We start from the raw sequence: 17,806 nt of genomic DNA, 5'->3' as shown, positions 1-17,806 counted from the left end.
TATTTCTACTGTACACAATGCTATGCAGTTAGGAATATATTATGGTTTGATACTCAGGTATAGTTTATAGTCAAAATACAGATAAGTCGGCTATAATGGCTAACTATGCAAAGGGTAGGGGTTCTTGAGAGGGACAAGGAAAGCACATAGGGAAGGTACACCAAGACTGTATATTCTTCAAAAGGTTGCCAAAAACTTAATGGTCATACTAGATAAAACAAGAGGTGCTTATGTCAGGCAGAAGCAACAGAGATGTTGGAGGTGAATGATAATTTTAATGACAATGACTAAGATTGTGTGGGAGAAGGCAAAGGTATTTTATCAAGAACACTACATGGAAAAGCAAGTTAAAGTTGGAAATGGTAAGAAGGAAAATATAATTGGACTGAATAGCCTCGGAAACAGGTTCATCCATTCCACTATTTCTTCATTACTAACCATCCTTCAAGCAACCAAAATAACACAAATATACATTAGCACCATCAGATAAAGCACATTGAAATCAAATTGCTACATTATTGATATAAGAAAGTTGAATAAATAAGTCGAACAGCAAAGAGATGGCCAGAGGCTGACAGTGAAACAGATCACAAACTGCACACTTGCAAGTTCCAAATTAAGCTAAAGTGGAAGAAGAGTCAACCACTTTCTACAATGTGATCTTGAGCATGTGATCATCATTTTCAAGTTCAATACCAGGAATTAAAGTCCTGAAATGATAGGAAACTAGAGGAACTCTGAAATATAATCAAACAAATTGTAAAGGAAGAATGTGAAAAAGATTGCCAAAAAACAAGAAACGAAGGAAAGCAAACATATAGTGGAAATTTCCAAGAAGGAAAGAGAAAACAAACAAAACTGTCAGGACCATGTCAAAGAACTTTAATTCACTGTTAGAAGAGACAAGAAACAACACTACAGTGTCATCAACAAAGACATTAAAGAAAGAAAAAACAGTAGAAAGTTTTTCAAAAGATCTCCAAAATAATGAGGTTTCAAGATGAAATTGATATGCTAAAGGATACCAAGGGACTCCTAGAACCGTTTCAAAGAAGGTAAGGCAAAGATAAAAGGAGTATAAGGAAATTCTGTACATCAGCTATCAAAACCAAAATATTTAGAAGATATTCCTTATATATAATAATTTGTAGTACTAGAAGATGAAATTAGTGATCACCATTTTAGTGATAAGCAAGTCAGAAGACTATAAGAATAAATGAAATCACCGGTCATGTTTGTTTGCTTCCAGGACTTTGTTGTGTTCAAATGCATACTGTCCACTTTGCTGCCTGATACTGCTTGGTGCTATTTGACTGCCGAAATCTGGCCAACACTCAACATGCACCTTTCTTGATCAGACCTTTCCCTCCTACCTGTTAGGACTGTAATCATCATCACTCCATTAGGCCTCAGATTATTCTTTGAACTGATTCTGCATTTTGCTGGCATTATGTTGCCAGTGTTCTAAGTCTGGCAAATGAGGTATAGCATGCTATAAGCTAAAAAAAAACCACTGAACTGTATGCTCATTGCTTGGCTGCTTATGACATTCTGCACATAGAAGTGAGCATATAACAGCTATTACACAAATATAAAACTTATCCTTCAACTTTATCATACAGATTTTCAAATAGTTAAATTAAATAGTTATTTTAACACATCCTTGTCCCTTCCATCATTTTTGGCTGTAGAACTAAAAAAATGCATATCCTAGCTCACCCAGCAGCAGCAACAAAAACCATTCCTTTTTTGCATTCAACAATCAGAATTCCAAAAATAAACAACAAAATATATATTGAATGCAAACAAAAATAAAACCAGGTGAAACTCTACTATTGTTATGATCAAATATTAAATTCTGCAAACCATAAATCAGAATTTTAGTACATTTAGAAACAATATGTTAGCTAGAGAGTAGCAACTATAGATAAAAAGTTATGTTAAATTATTATGAACTATCATTGTGCGTTTTTATAAAAAGAGTAATACAAGGGAACATGGATGATCGAATAAATGGTCCTTTACCACAATGAGAAAATTTTAATGTGTATAGGGTTTCTAAAAATCCTTCTCTATAACAGCCATTAAAATATATGAATTATAGGAAGATTTGGTGACTGATTTAGATTGAATCAATTTGTGATTTGTGACTTCCAAAGATATAGGTAGGTTGTTTGGAGCAGTAAATTCTACCACTTATCCATTTGATCTTTACTCAATTTGATTTGTAACTTCTAGGTGGCAGGTTATCAGAGATAGCTGAATTTCCCTGATTGCCTGATTGATATTTAATAGTGAGTTGTTCAGTTGTTTTAATAGTGAGTAAAAGCGTGACCTTTCTTGTTAAAATATCTAGCTAATCTAGTCTGGTTCAGGGAATTGGGTTCCTGCTGTACATGACTGCCACTGCAAGGCAGGTGTCGGCCGAGGATGGCCTGGCTGCAGGGGCCCTGAGGTAAGCCAGTGTGGGGCATCTGGGGCAGCTCCCCCACCCCCTGCCTCGCCATATGGCGTGGCACCCAGACAGAATGGGTGGGCACTAGCTGTGCCAGCTATTAAGTAGGGCTTTTGGGGGGGTGGGGGAGAGGGCTTATATTAGGCACACACGGAAAAACATGCTAGGGCTTATTTTCAGAATAGTTTTGGGGAAATAGGGTACGTATCCGGATATTCTCAGGATTTGAGATGAAGGAATACAGGGAAAACTGTAATTGACCTAAATTCAGCAAATGAAGTTCATTACATAAGCTCACAAGAAGAAGAAAAAGAATTTACCCCAGAAGGAGAAAGTGAGAACTCTGCCTTGGTTTGGACTGACTGATAACTTTGGGACTGTTTTATTTTTTTTATTTTCTTTTGAATATTCTGGTTGTTGTAAGAAGAAAGAAGGGGAAAAGAAAAGAAAAGATTTATAATGGCTCTTTCTGTTGAGGAACTAAGAAAAGAATATGAACAAGTAAAAAAAAATGGTAAAGATGGTGTGGAAGAAGCTTTCCTTTTTTTAGAAATGGCGCTTACTAACTATCAACAAACATTACAACAGATGAAGACAGCAGAGGAACAAGAAAGAAAGGAAGGAGCCATTTTTAATGAATCTCAGAATTTGATCAAGAAAGAAGGAAGAGAGAAAAGAAGAAAACTAAAGGACTTAAGATCTAAAAAAACATTTAAGAAAGGGAAAAATAAGGTGCAAAACCAATATGATGATAGTAAACAAAAGGGAAAAGGAATACGACAGAGAAGGCAGAGGTTAGAAGAAGGAGGGGTAGAAAGGTTTGTTGGGAGAAGAAAGAAAGGGAAAAGGTGGAGAAAAGTTACAATGTTTTGAAATTAAATGGAAAAAAGAAATTTTTTATGGATAATGGATAAAGTATAATTTTTTAAAAAAAAAAGATTTTGCAAGGTACATAAGATGAGATGGTAGTATTGTAATGGTTTAAGAGTTGATAAGAGATTAAAATGTTAAAATGTTTAAAAATGATTGGCTTTAAAATTTAATAATAGGGGAGGTTTAGAATACTGTTTTAATTAAAGAGTTTAATAAGATTATGGTATTGATGTTATTATAAAATTTTTATTATAGTATCTTTTTTTAATATTTGGATTTATTGTCTAATTATGTACTTAATTATTTTGGATGTATTAGTTAGATAGAATGTACCAAGCAAAATCGGATTGGGTATTGGATATTATTTTAAAGATTAATTTGACTAACTTAGGGGGGAGATAGAAAGGCATCATACCCTGATTAATGATTTCAGGAGAAACTTATTTTCTTCTTTTTATAAGGAATGAGACAAAGGGATGATAAAAAATGGACAAAAGATACAAATATAATGATTCAAACTAAGATGATTAATTAAGATAGAATTAAGAAGGGTGAAATATGTGGAGAAGTTAATATAGAAGGCTTAGAATGGTAAATAAAATAAGTAATGATATGTAAGATGAGCATGAATATAATTGAAGTCCATGAAGAGAGAGACACCTGGGTCCAAGTTACTTTCCAAAAAGATTTTTTTTATGTTTTGTGTGTTGTGTGTATATGTTTTTTTTTGGGGGGAGAATTAGTAAAAACTTGTAGAAATATAGAATGAGAATAATGGTAACTAAGTCAGAAAGAAATAGATGAAATAATAATAATGATATTGAATAAGAGTAAAGAGAAGTAAAGAGAAATTGAATAAGAGGTTTTGGTATGTTATATGGAAATGGTTTAAAACAGAATCATAATTTATCTGACTTGTTAAATTTACAATGAAAAAAGGTTTAAACATGTAATGAATAATGATAATTTGTGTGTTTTAAAAATTAATAAAACTTGTTTAAAAAAAAAAGAAGAAGAAAAAGAATCAATCCCAAGTGTATTCTGTCTTCAAAATACTTTTTGTATATTTGCTGCACTTCCTATCTCATGTGAGTAGCTACTAACTCCTGTTATTAAGCCCTGGAAGCATTTTTTCCTCAGCATCATATATAAGAAATGCTAAAGAGGTAGAACTGTCTTCAATAACTGCTTATATATTATCCTGGGTATATCGAATGATGCAGCCCAGATAATGTTATTGCAGTGTTCTGCAGTTAAATCTTGCTCAGCTTTGCCAGTCCATAATGAAAGAAGAGGGAGTTAGGCATATTCAATTGTAAGGATCAAGCTATGCTGTTAAAAAGATTCATGACTTTCATTTAACCAAAGGTTGTTTTTTTTTTGCAGTGGTTTGCATTGTTGATAATGACCTCATTAATGGATTCCTCAGAGTAAAAGTACAAGTATAATATTCTGGAATAAAAACAATTACTGAACAATTGCACCTGGCTTCTTTTGTAAAGTGACATCTCATTCTTTAGTATTTGTGAAATTATGAAGTTCAGGGCCACAACACCACTTTATATTTTCTACAGTATTAAAAAGCTGGCACAATGAATTATAGTAGGATCTAGGTAGAATTTTAATTCAGTCATCATATTAGCAAAACAAAATAGGTTTGTGAACAAAACAGGTTTGTGAATCAGATTAGAGTTTGAGCTAAGTTTCATTGGGAGGCATACTACCTAAATGAAGCTGTCATTTTTGATGCGCCTTCTTAAACTTTTTTGTATCTCTTCTCTGTTGCCATATGTGTTTCTCCCACAGCCAATCCCTGCATCTTCTCAGGACTTGTTTGTTTTGTGACTTTTTATTTCTCTTGGCAAATACTGTATACCTACTAAGCATACATTAATGAGAATTCACCCCTTTCTATAGTTATTGCTTTCTTTAATTAAAATTGATTATGTGCCATCTAGTCAGTGTTGATTTTTAGGAACAACAAAGATAGATTTTTCTCCATAATGAACTGTTCCTATTCTGATCTTACAGATCTTTCAACAGAGTACCAATTGGAAGTGTAACAGACCATTGCTTGTGCTTCCACTGAAAACTATGGATTGATTTACTTGATGATCCATCAATTTATTCTAAGGAGCTTCTTCAGCACAAAAGTTTAAAGGTATCAATACACTTTCTATCCTGATTCTTCAAAGTCCAACTTTCACCTCCATAGAGAGTCATAGGGAATACTGTTGCTTGTATTAATCTGTTCTATGTATGAAGACACACTGCAATATCAGAGTATTTTTTCCAAGTCGTCCTGGCTGTTCTACTATGTGCTATGTGAGGAATATGTCTTCACTGCTTCTTCCTTTACTGTTGATGGTTGAGCCTAAAAATCAGAAGCCATCTGCCACTTCAATATCTTTATTATCAATTTAGGGCTAGTTGTTCTATCTGTTGTCATTAATTTGATCTTTTCTAAAATATAATTTTAGTCCCTTTTTTCCATTCCGTGATCTTTATTAATATTCCTTGCAGATCCTTTGCATTTCCAGCTCTTAGAGTAGAACATAATGTATGTTACTGAGATTCTTTGTCCAATTTTAAAACCCCATTCTCTTGCAACCCAACTACCTAATTCAGCATATAGGTTGAATAAATAAGGAAAAAGTATGTAGCCTTGTCTCACTCCTTTCCCAACCTGGAGCAACACTGTTTTGCCATGTTCTGTGCACACTGTAGCTTCCTGACCTGTATGTAGGTTTCTCATAAGGACGATGAAATATTATAGAACTTCTATTTTTTCTAAATATATTTCACATCTTGATGCAATCAACATACTCAAAGGCATTTATATAACCTAGTGTTCCCTCAACCTCGGCAGCTTCTCAATTATCCAGCATGCATCAGAATAGTGTCTCATGTTCCTCAGCCTTTTCTAAAGACAGCTTGAACATTTGGTACCTCTTTTTCCATATAGGGATCTAATTTGATTGGATATTCCTAAGCATAATTTTGATAATACAGTATGTGAAATTAAGGATATTAAATGACACAACGTTATTACAGTTCTACAAAAGATGGAAGAAAATGGCTTTCTTATAACAACAAATTGTGCACTTCATAGAATAATTATGATTACATGTGATTCTTATATTAAATTTTATTGCTATAGGTCTTAAGATATAATTTGTGCATTCAAACAGTTAAAATTGCTGGATAAAAAGTTACCTATTTTATAAACGATATAATAAAGATTCAACAGGACACATGATAGAAGTGATCTGATGTAAGATTGTTTAATGTGTGAATGTATCATGCAATGTAAAAAAACTTTATAAGAATAAAAATTTTGTACACACATATGTACACACACACTGCAATATAAAACATATTTTTGAATATATTTGTGCAAGAAATACAGGAGCAAGCTGCATCAGAGACCAAAGGAATATAGAATCCCAGAGAGATTAAAATGACATAGTAGCCAATCTATAGACAGCCTTTTTCATAACTTTTAAAGAGATGTTCTAGCATTTGGATAAGGTAATTTTTTTCCCTTTTACTCATACTGCTATTAATACCTATCTTTGACTCTTCTTTTTCTTGTTTGAAAGAGAGATCAGCCCTCTCTCAACAGAAGGGGAGGGATATGACACCACCAGAAGTGGTATTCAGCAGGTTCTGACCAGGTCTGGAGAACCAGTAGTGGAAATTTTGAGTTGTTCAGAGAACTGGCAAATACCACCTGACTGGAGATTTTATAGTATCCTTCCCCTGCCATGCCCACCAAGCCATGTCCACAGAACCGGTTGTAAAAAATTTGAATCCCACCTCTGGACACCACCTATCTCCTGTTTACAACACAGTCCTTTCACAGAAGGACTGTGTCCTTCTGTTCCAAGAAGATTCCACCCAGTTGCATTTTCCACTATCATTCTGGTGACCCTGAAGACACAGATAAACTCCCAAGGGGCTCAACAACCTTCTGAGAAAATGCTAGTGACCAGATACTGCAAGGAATATAAATTGTTCCATTCCCCCCACCCCGCCATTCAGTCAGAACTGAAAAAGCTTCTTGGATGAAAAGCAAAATGTCTTCAAGGAAAATAAAAACAAGGAGACAACTATGACCTGGATGACTAAGAATCTCCATATACAAGAAGCACTTATATTTTATCCATTGTTTTTCTTTAAAAAACCCTTTAACTACTTTCACTTCAACTCACTTGGCAGAATGAAGTAAATGGCCTACTCAGGTGATGTGTCCATGCTGGCTTCTCCACTCTACACAGCTCACAATGGAGAAACCTCCCATTTATGCCACTGGATGCTACTGCTGCACATAGATGACTTGTGGCTCACTCTGGTGACTGCATGGTACTTGTAGTAGTCTTCTTTTCTTTGAAGCTTCTGACCACTACATTGATTATTGGAGCTGGTATTGTTCCTGTAGGGAGTGGAGAAGCCAGTGTGAGCCATGCAGATGAGTGGGATGATTTTCCTCATCACCAGCCAGGAAATAAGTTTGAAGAATAACAATATTGTTAGGAAACTATGTGTAGCCTTTCAATATAATTGGTCCCAACAAGTACTACCATGGCTGAGTGAGGAGAAGGAACAAGAAATTCATTGCACAGAAGCAGAGTAAAAAAAAAGTGCTCCTGGGAGGAAGAAGATAATAGCTCTGGAACCTAAACCAACAATTTAGATTCAGATTTGTACATAACAATCCATAGATACTTGATAACAGTTCTTTTTAAAAATATTTGAAAGTACATATGAAAAATACATACTACACTTAGGTAAATATATGCTTTAAAAGAGTCAATATATATTGCCTTGAACCAATAAGAAAATATCAATCACTTCTATTATATATATTTTATCACCTTATTGTTCAGTGATTGCTGTGTACTTAATATGTATGGAATTTTGAACACTAAAGCTTTAGGATATGCAGATAAAAAGATGCAGAACTTTACTACCCAAATAAACTCAACTGAAGAGATAGGAATCAAGATTGCTTGCTATTGTAATATAATTCTAATGCACATGTTTGAATTCAATAACTTTCAAAAAAGGTCAAGACTGTCATTTGAAAGACCTTTAATATAACATCCATTTGTTATCTTTTGCTTGGCAATGATAATAAGGGCAAATATTTGCTCTATTCTAAGGAAACACTGGAATTAAAATTAGCGGCAAAAAGCCTACAAGCATTTTAAGTACATAGTCTAACTCATTCTCCATAGAATTTGACAGAAGTATTGTAAAAGCAGTGACATGGATTTATTCAATTTTGCACAAAATAATTATGAATGTTGGCATGTCTAAATACCCTTTTACTGCACTGTTACTACTCCTAGGTGTCTATTATAATGAATGCTACTAAATCTGAGATTTGAAAATGTAGGCGGTCATGAAAATACCTGCAGTTAGAGTTTCTGTATCACTCTGTTGACATTTAGTTGTCCAGATTCTTAAAATTCAATTATACCAGCTCTACCCAACACTTGATGGATACAACAACAGCCAATTTAAGGCTGCCTTTAGTTCAAGAGGCCCCCACTGACCCTCCCCATCTCATTGTCTTTTTTCTTTCCCCCTGAGCCACCACAGTGTCAAGATTCTGCACTATAGTCTAGCATCATTCTCATTTCCAAACATATCCCAGAGTAATGTCAGGACATGATCATAGAAGTCACTAAGATAGTGACTAAGTCACTAAGATAAGACATTGCTTAGATAGTCAAATAAAACAGATAAACAAACAAGTATAAAAAGCTGAATAGACATCAGCAATGGGCCCTAAATAATTGCCAAGAAAGCCAAACAAAAGTACATGTGGAATAGAACTTGAAAATATCCATCACATTTAGATCAATATATTTATTGACCAAAAAAGAATAATGTGTAAAGCTTTTCAAAAGAATATCAGGAAGGAAAAGGAAATAATCCATTCATGCAGAATCATCACATGACATTTATCTATTTGATTTTGCTTCAAAGATGAAGATAGCCTGTTCAGATATTTTCCTTTTGCAACACTGTGGAAATTACAACAAAGTCTCTGCTTAGTCCTTTCTAACTACACTGTTATTTTTTTGTTTTGTTTTTAATTTATAGCAGAATCCACATATCTAATTTCCCACTTGTATCATAAAATGTTACATCTCAATAAGACAGTAATATATGGTCATTCTGAGTGCACATTCAACTATACAACAAAGCCATTAATAGTTTAAAACTGTAAATCAGTATCCATGTGTATAATTACATACAAACAAATCACTTTAGTATATCTGCCAGAGTAAATTAGGTAGGATTAAAACTGTATTTCCAATTTACATCATTCTAGGATTTTTCCTTTCATTGTAAAGAAAAGGAACTTAATCTGGATGAAGATGTGCTTTGAATTATCATTGGAACCACTGAAAATTTTAAAAAGAATGTTGCATCACTTTTCAATTCTGATCACATACTATACATTTCAAGGACATTGGAAGTTCCACTTTTTGGCATGTGTTTGCAATATCTTAAAGTAATGAAGCTATCAGTCATCTTGTCAAAATAAGCAAGACAAGGATAATGTATGCATTTATATTTTATCCAAAAAAGCTTCCACTTTAGTTAATTGCTAAAAGAAACTTGGTTAAAAAACATTTGGTTTAGATGTATTATGTGTATGGAATAAAAAATAGCTACTATTTATTTTCCAGCCAATATGAGATGTTTATAATTACAAGATTAATGTTGTAAAAAATCAACAACAAAAATAGGAGATGGTTCTTCCTTTACTAACCACTATACCAAGGATACTGTATTACAGAAAAAGGATAAAGTTTACAGTTGCATCATATAAGCAGTCTCATGAGGATGTATTGATGAGTTTTGAAGAAACTAGCAGTGACTCTTATATCCCCTTTGTCAACTCATAAAACATTTTCTATACACATTTGATAATTGTCAACAGAAAAAAGTGGAGGGGAGTTTCAAAGAACAGGCAGCAGTGTGGAATCGAAAGTACATTCCATTCATATTTTCTTCAGAGACTGTTTAGATGGCTGAAGCTTCTGCCGCACAAAAATCTAATTGGAAAGCATGATTGATGACTCTTGGCTATGGACATGTTTCGTTGGAGAATATGAATTATGATACACCTAGAGGGGTAGGGGAAAAAGCAGGGTCAAGGATGACATTGATTTACATGTCTCAGAGTCGACTACACCCAGGTCATGCCAACATGTTGACTTCCAGTAAATCCTTTGAAGTTTTGGGAGTGTGGCTTGAGACTCATGATTTAATTGGGGTAACTGCTGGAATCCTGACACCCTTTGTGTTTTATGTCTTCATCATATGCCCCCATGTTGAATGATCTTAACTTGATTATCCTCCAAATAGAAAATAAACCAATATGCTGTAACCCTCTAATGACAGGAAAGAATGTTTACACATTTTCTTTTGTAATCTCCACCATAATTTAATACTCAAATTGCACACTCTGGATTCAGATTATTGAATATGAATGTGAATGATCCAGTTTATATGGTTAGAGGCAAACTGGGAGTCAGTTAAGATTAGGTCATTGAGACAGAATATTTTTTGTGATATACTTCAATTAAGACTACCTAGCTATTCGTTCTAATTTAAATACAAATATATTTCATGCATAAGTGTTACCAGCATTAATAATAATTTATTCTGATATTGATTATATTTGCATTGACCTTTCCCCCCCCCCAACTTACATTTTCAAAGTTACATTCTGATTTCTTAATGCTTTGCTTAGATCCATTTTTATTACCTTGAGTAAGAAACAAACTATTGGATTATTTCACAGCAGGTTTAGCCTGATGATGAAATGAAAATTAAAATGATCCTATTGTGAATTACTTGTGACAATTACTTATGGCAGAAGAAGCAAAGAAAAAATGATGGGATTCACATTTAAATAATGCTGGTTATTCACTAGATAAACATTGACATTCTTGCAAATAAATGTAATATTCAGTTGAACAAAGTACTCATCTCTTACTTTCAAAATAATTTCCCAGTGTATAGTGTAAGTGTATTGATCAACAGAGCTAAATCTTGATATTCCAAAATACTTATTTTGTTACAATAGTGAATAAGATTTTATTCGAATAAAGTTGTTTCTTTAAATAAGCATTAACTAAAATGGTACTATTAACTTCATTCTTCATAAAATTGCTGATTGTATTGCATCAATAATACACTACAATAATAGATTTCTGCATTTTATATAAGGAAATATCTAACAACTGGGAGTGCATCTATTAATGTGGTAATATCTGATCAAAATATACACTTGTTTTTGGAAAGTAAATTCTATAGAGTTTTGAATTAGGATAAACAACATCAACATGAAATCCAAAATGGGCACATAAAATTTCATTGGAATAGTGAAATAAAAGCAACTATCAAAACATACTGACCTGAAACATATTTTCCATTCTCAGAAAGTTTATGAATATCTTTTAAATAACATCAAAGCTAGTATCAGAAAATTAATATTCCTTTTAAATCAACATCATTGTCAATCAAATCTTGATTTTATTTTTTAAATTTAATTATAGGTTTATGTAACATTTCAAAAGGGAGTTTGACCTGTGAAGGTTTCTATAAGCTAGTCTATTAAAAGGTTCTTTCTAGAAAGGCTGATCCACTTATTTTACCTCCAGGGGTGGGATTCAAATTTTTAACAACCGGTTCTGTGGGTGTGGTATAGGTAGTGGACATGGCTTGGTGGTCAAGTTATTGGCTCGGTGTGGCCAACTCAATATCACTCACATCGAGGCACGCATCTCCTCGCCTGGCCTCTAATGACTGTGGGGATGCTGCAACAGTCGTAAGTGTGACAAATGGTCATAACTTTTTTCAGTGCCATTGTAACTTTGAATGGTCGCTCCACACAAGCAAAGTACCAGCAAAGGAGGGGAAAAAAACTCCAGAGACGTTCCTGAGACAGGAAGTCTAGTCCTGCCAAGAATGTAATAAGGGTTAACGGAGAGGTAGTTTCTGTAAGCAACACCAGAATGTTTTCTTCCTGCCTTCCTTACAGGATTAGGCCAGTAATTTCTTCCAACAACCGGTTCTCCGAACTGCTTAGAATGTTAACAACCGGTTCTGGCAAATAGGTGCGAACTGGTAGAATCCCACCCCTGTTTACCTCACTTTTAAGGTTTCCTCTGAAACTTTAATTAGCACTTTGAATAGGTGGAGTAGCCTCTTCTAAATATTTCAAGTATTGTCTGAGGCTATGACCAAATGTGAAGTATCTCAGTTTGTCTCTGACTCTCAAATAATTATAGACACTCTGCAGTGTCCTACTACTAGTGGCATGATTTTCAGACATATATTTTGTGCATAGCCATAATCAAAGTGATCACAAAATGCATTAAATGTACGTCTAAATATAAAACTGAATTCCAGGAGGCATTTATTCTACAGAAAGTTGTTTCGCTTCAAATAAATAGAAATAGTTCAGCATCTACTGCTTCACTATTATAAAAAAGCCAGACAAGAAGAACTGTGTTTGAACTCTGCAGTGAGGCAGAATTGTTGTCCCTGCAAACTGTAAATCTGTGTATGGTATGCCAATTGAAAAACATTTATGGTGATAGAAGTGAAGAAAGAGATTCTTTCAGTTCTTTTGTCCTCGACCTCTACAGCCTCTTCCATCCTTGGCAAAACTGTTGCATTATATTGGACAAAATTATCAGTTTAAATCATTAAGCTAAAAGACAAAATATCTTCTTCTCATTCAATGTAGCACCAAAATGTTATTTTTATACCTTGCAGCATAAGTCTGTGTACGTCCTTTCTTAATATTTTTTTTTAAAAAAATCCAAAGTAATTTCACCATACCAAAAAACAAAACAAAACATTTTGACTTACTGAGCAGTAATTAATGAGTGGAGAGAATTCTAAAATCCATTGCACTCAATTAATTTGGTCTCTGTTTTTAAAGCCAATAGATTAAAACATTGGATCATTTTTCTTACTAACTGAAGCAGTATATATAAGCAAGTTGTGCAACTTAATAACTAATGGCTAACAGAGGGGATAGTATCTCCCTCCATACTGTAGATTAGCTAAGTTTTTCACTGTCAGACAGCGATTCATTAACCACTTATAATGTGAACATCTTAGGGTTCAGTATCATATTCTATCTGATAATTGCCCCATAAGTATATCTCAATTCAGTATTTCTTCAGTCTATAGTATTTCCATAAAGCCAATTTGAACTTTTATATTTCAAATATTCTCAAATCAAACTTCCTATTTGGCAGGCGTTAGTGGCCAGAGAGATAAATATGCCCCAACTCTATTGTTTAAAGCTGATTCCACCCATTTACCCATTAGCCCGCACTCTGAAGCCAAGTGCACACTAGGAAGCCATACTTAATTTCCTTTAGCATTTGGAGAAGGCAGAAACAAAAGGAGCAGCCATTTTAATCTGTGGCACATGGTCATCCAAGAACAAATTCAAACAGAGTATCCCTGGTGAGATTCAAACTGTTGTATTTATTAATTGTTATGTTCAGCAGTAACTTAATACTGTATATCTTATATTTGATTCTCACTGTATGTATCCTTATTTTTCTCAGTTTCACTATACCCTGTTCTCCCGATAAAGCTTTTATTACGGGTTTAGCTGCCAGTTGAGCTGCACATAGACTAACGTGTAGTGGGGACAGAACAAACTGATTATCTCAGTTTAATTAATAGAATAGAATTCTTCATTGGCCAAGTGTGATTGGACACACAAGGAATTTGTCTTGGTGCAAATGTATTCAGAGTAACTAATTTTTCATTTAATACTTAAAATTCTGCTTAGTATTTTTTGAGCTACCTAACAGGATATATTTCTTAACATAAATGAAAACTATAATTCTAGAAAGACCATGCAATTTATACTTTTTTATTTCCCTATTAACACTGTAACAAAATACCATTAGATACGTACAAACACACGAGCACAAAATAAAAAGTAAGACTTATTAAAAGTTTTTTTTCATAAAAATTTATATAAAATATTGGCGGGATAATAAGCAAATGCAAGAATCTTCTCTATGCTATAATTGTAGTTTGAAACATTTTATAGCAATTAAGAAATAAATTGTGTTCTAGAAATGTTTAGATTTTTTAAATATTTCAAATCTGTGTCTAGTTCTATATTTTAATATTCAGTGAATATTACAATAGAATAGAAAAATAAGTAGAAAAATATAATTTACTTGGAAACATGTTATTCAATAATAATACTACAAAATCTGTCTATGAAATTCCTATTTTGTCCTTCTGTGTAATTGTATATGTAATATGTATTTTAATGTTAACATGTTTGTATTAGGGTCTGGTATATTTATGTACTATTTAAACATGAAAAGCAGAAATAAACCTGCTTTTAAAAACTAATTCTGATAACTAAAAATCAACTATCACAAATCATTGAATAAATATTCAAGCTGACTAACCTAAAGGCTAAGCTTTCCAGCCTTGTTAGGTTTATAAAGAGATTGCGCAAAGAATGGCATAACAATGAACAATATCCAAATGGTCACCAATAAAATGGCCCTTGCTTCTGGTACATCTTTGAAACACAAATTGGTTTATCTCTGCACATGCTTCAAGTCAATCCTAAACAGTGGTGGAATTCAATTTTTTTTACTACTGGTTCTGTGGGCGTGGCTTGGTAGGCGTGGCAGGGAAGGATACTGTAAAATCTCCAGTCAGAGGTAGTATTTGCCGGTTCTTCCAATTACTCAAAATTTCCACTAGCGGTTCTCCAGAACCTGCTGAATACCACCTCTGATCCTAAATGTGAATTAGGAATTAGGTTCTTAAAAGTATATAAGAACAAAATTGTGTTAGCACCTTAATTCTAAACCTGCTATTATGATCTGCATAATTTAAAAATTATTACTTTAATCATGGGAAAATATTTGAGAAAAACAAAGAGTTGGCTATTTTTAGTATTTTCCATCCATGAATGGAAGTTATTGAAATGGATTAGATGGAAATTTTATTAATATTATGGACCTTCAAACTTGTTTGGAAGGCTAGACTCATTGCTATAAGATATTTTAAAACGAAAAACCAACAAACCTTTTGCTCCAGAGAGAGTCCTAAGGGAGGATATGATTCTCCTGAGACAGAAGTAGAAGCTGGGGAAAAGCAGCCTGAAGGGAACTGCTACGTTTCTAGAATCTATAGTGATTCTGCCTTGGGCTCAGCCTTATTCATACTGATAGCTGCTTTCTATTTATAATATGTAAATATGTAAGAAGACTTTTTCACAAGAACTCTTTGCTATTCTTCTCTTGAGATTTTAAATTTAAGCACTGAATTTAAGTACACGGTCTTAAAGTCTACCCAAAGCTCTCTTGTATTAGAATAAAGAGCAACTTAAGAATGCTATTTGTTATTTGTTCAGAATGAGTCCAACTAAATAATCAGCTAAAATCAGTACTGAAATTATGCAATTGCTAAAAGACATTGATCTTATTCAGGCACCCTGTTCACAATTGCATGCTAATTTCTTGCAACCACAGGAAAGAATTAAGAATATAAGATCAAGAAATAATATATTGCCTTTGTGATGTTGCCATCCAAAATTGTTGGTTGGAAAGAAACATTTGCTGTGTCTAATGAGTGTTTCAAGGGTGTAGAAAGATCTGCTGTTGGCATCTCTTGAAGTGCCTTTGATACATATTAGAGTGATTTACTGTCAAAATAATTACTATCCAGATTATTTATTCTTTTAAAACTGATCAGTTGACAACATTCCTTTGAGTGATGCTATTTGATTGTCAGTTTTATTACCTTATAAGTTGGAAAAGAAAATTTAAGAAAATAAACTCAATACCAACAACCTTTATGATCGGTATGAGAATGTAATTTAGGACAGTTAATTATGGAGCATTTGTACTCTAAGGATTTACAACATCACCCAGCCATTGCTGTAGCAATACATATCCTGCTTCAGTGAAGATATATTGCTACAACAATTTCGCTGCTTGATGCTTTAAATTGCTCCTGCAGAAATGCTCAGTAACTTGTTACTACTCATTAAGTTTGGTTCTATTTTGTTTTTGTTCTTATTTTGACTTTTATATAATCAAGAAATAAAATTAAAAGTTAAAAAAAGATTTAATCACTGCAGTAATATCAGCACATTTCTCATCTTGTCAGCACATGGATTTTTCAGAATGCTCAAGCCAATTTTAAAATAGTAACTAACATAAGGAAGTGTAACAAGTCATCATATCTGATGAGGTGATGATAGGTAGTCTTAATATAGACCTTAAAAGTAAATTACATAAGTAGATTTCTTTTTTTCAGATAAATTATATGTATCATATGAAATAAACTGCTTTGTTTTTTTTTTCCTAATAATATTAGGAAAGAAGCAAAAAAAGTAGATGGGAGCATATGAAAAAATTTCCATTGTTTTGACCAGGTAATATTTTTATTCTTCCAAGAATATTGCAATGGCAGATATGTAATTTTTAATTTATGAATTTATTCATAGTTTTATTTGAATCATAACTAATATATAAAAATCTAAATGACTGTGCAGCCTAAACTTAAAACTGCTTGGGACAAATATCTTGTCAGAAACATGGCAATTTAAGGGCATAGGAAAAATAAAGAAAGATAAAAAGATACAATAGGGAAGACAGAGACACCTGAGGAAGTGTGGATTAATCAAATGTTTGTTTCATTCTTCATTGAAGAAATTCGCAATTCTTCAAAAATTCAGAACACTTTTCCAAATATGAATATATTTACTCTCAAATGTTTGTTATATCTCCAGTAAAGTTCAAATAACATTTTTGCTTCATTCACTATGTATTGAAACAATTGAGGTGACATGAATTATGTTGATTTCAATGTAATTATTTAATGAAGGATAGTATAAATGTACATTGGTTACTCACTTTATCCATATTGATAAATACTGATTTAGAATAAGTTAATCATTTAAAGCAAACAAACTGTGGATAGAACTGAAAGAACATATTTGCACACAAATATTTAATATTGCACATATGGTTTCAATGCCATAACTAGGCCTACATTAAAGAATACATATATATGCACTTTTAGATACAATACTGCTTACCTATATGTGTAGAGCAAGCAACTTTAGGTAAGGGACTGGGGTGGATAAAGGAGAGAAAGAAAGCAACATATAATATATCTTAAACAACTTACTCTTTGTGACAACTCCTTCAAGGCGAATAATATTTGGATGATCAAACTGTCCCATGATACTAGCTTCTCGTAGGAAATCTCGTCTCTGCCTTTCCACATGTCCACCTTTCAAAGTTTTTATGGCTACAGGAACCTCTTTTTTCCCAGGTGTTTTTAGGCGACCACTGCACACTTCTCCAAATTCACCTAACAACAATATATATATAATTATAACCATTTACTATCTTCTAATATTTTAAATATGTG

General features: G+C 33.2%; 1 protein-coding gene across 1 annotated transcript in view; it reads right to left on the bottom strand.

Moving 5' to 3' along the window:
- Window positions 1–17,806, bottom strand: part of EPHA6 (EPH receptor A6) — a 415,605-nt gene that overhangs the window by 85,254 nt on the left and 312,545 nt on the right. The window contains exon 11 of the mRNA XM_026664024.2: window positions 17,561–17,746. Within this exon, the coding sequence (XP_026519809.2) occupies window positions 17,561–17,746 (186 nt within the window). The remainder of the gene's footprint in view (window positions 1–17,560; window positions 17,747–17,806) is intronic.

Source organism: Notechis scutatus, chromosome 5 (genome assembly GCF_049901735.1).
Source record: "Notechis scutatus isolate UNSWTSFEM ecotype Mainland chromosome 5, rNotScu1.2, whole genome shotgun sequence".
Classification (NCBI taxonomy): domain Eukaryota; kingdom Metazoa; phylum Chordata; class Lepidosauria; order Squamata; family Elapidae; genus Notechis; species Notechis scutatus.
This window is presented reverse-complemented; position numbering and strand designations above follow the sequence as displayed.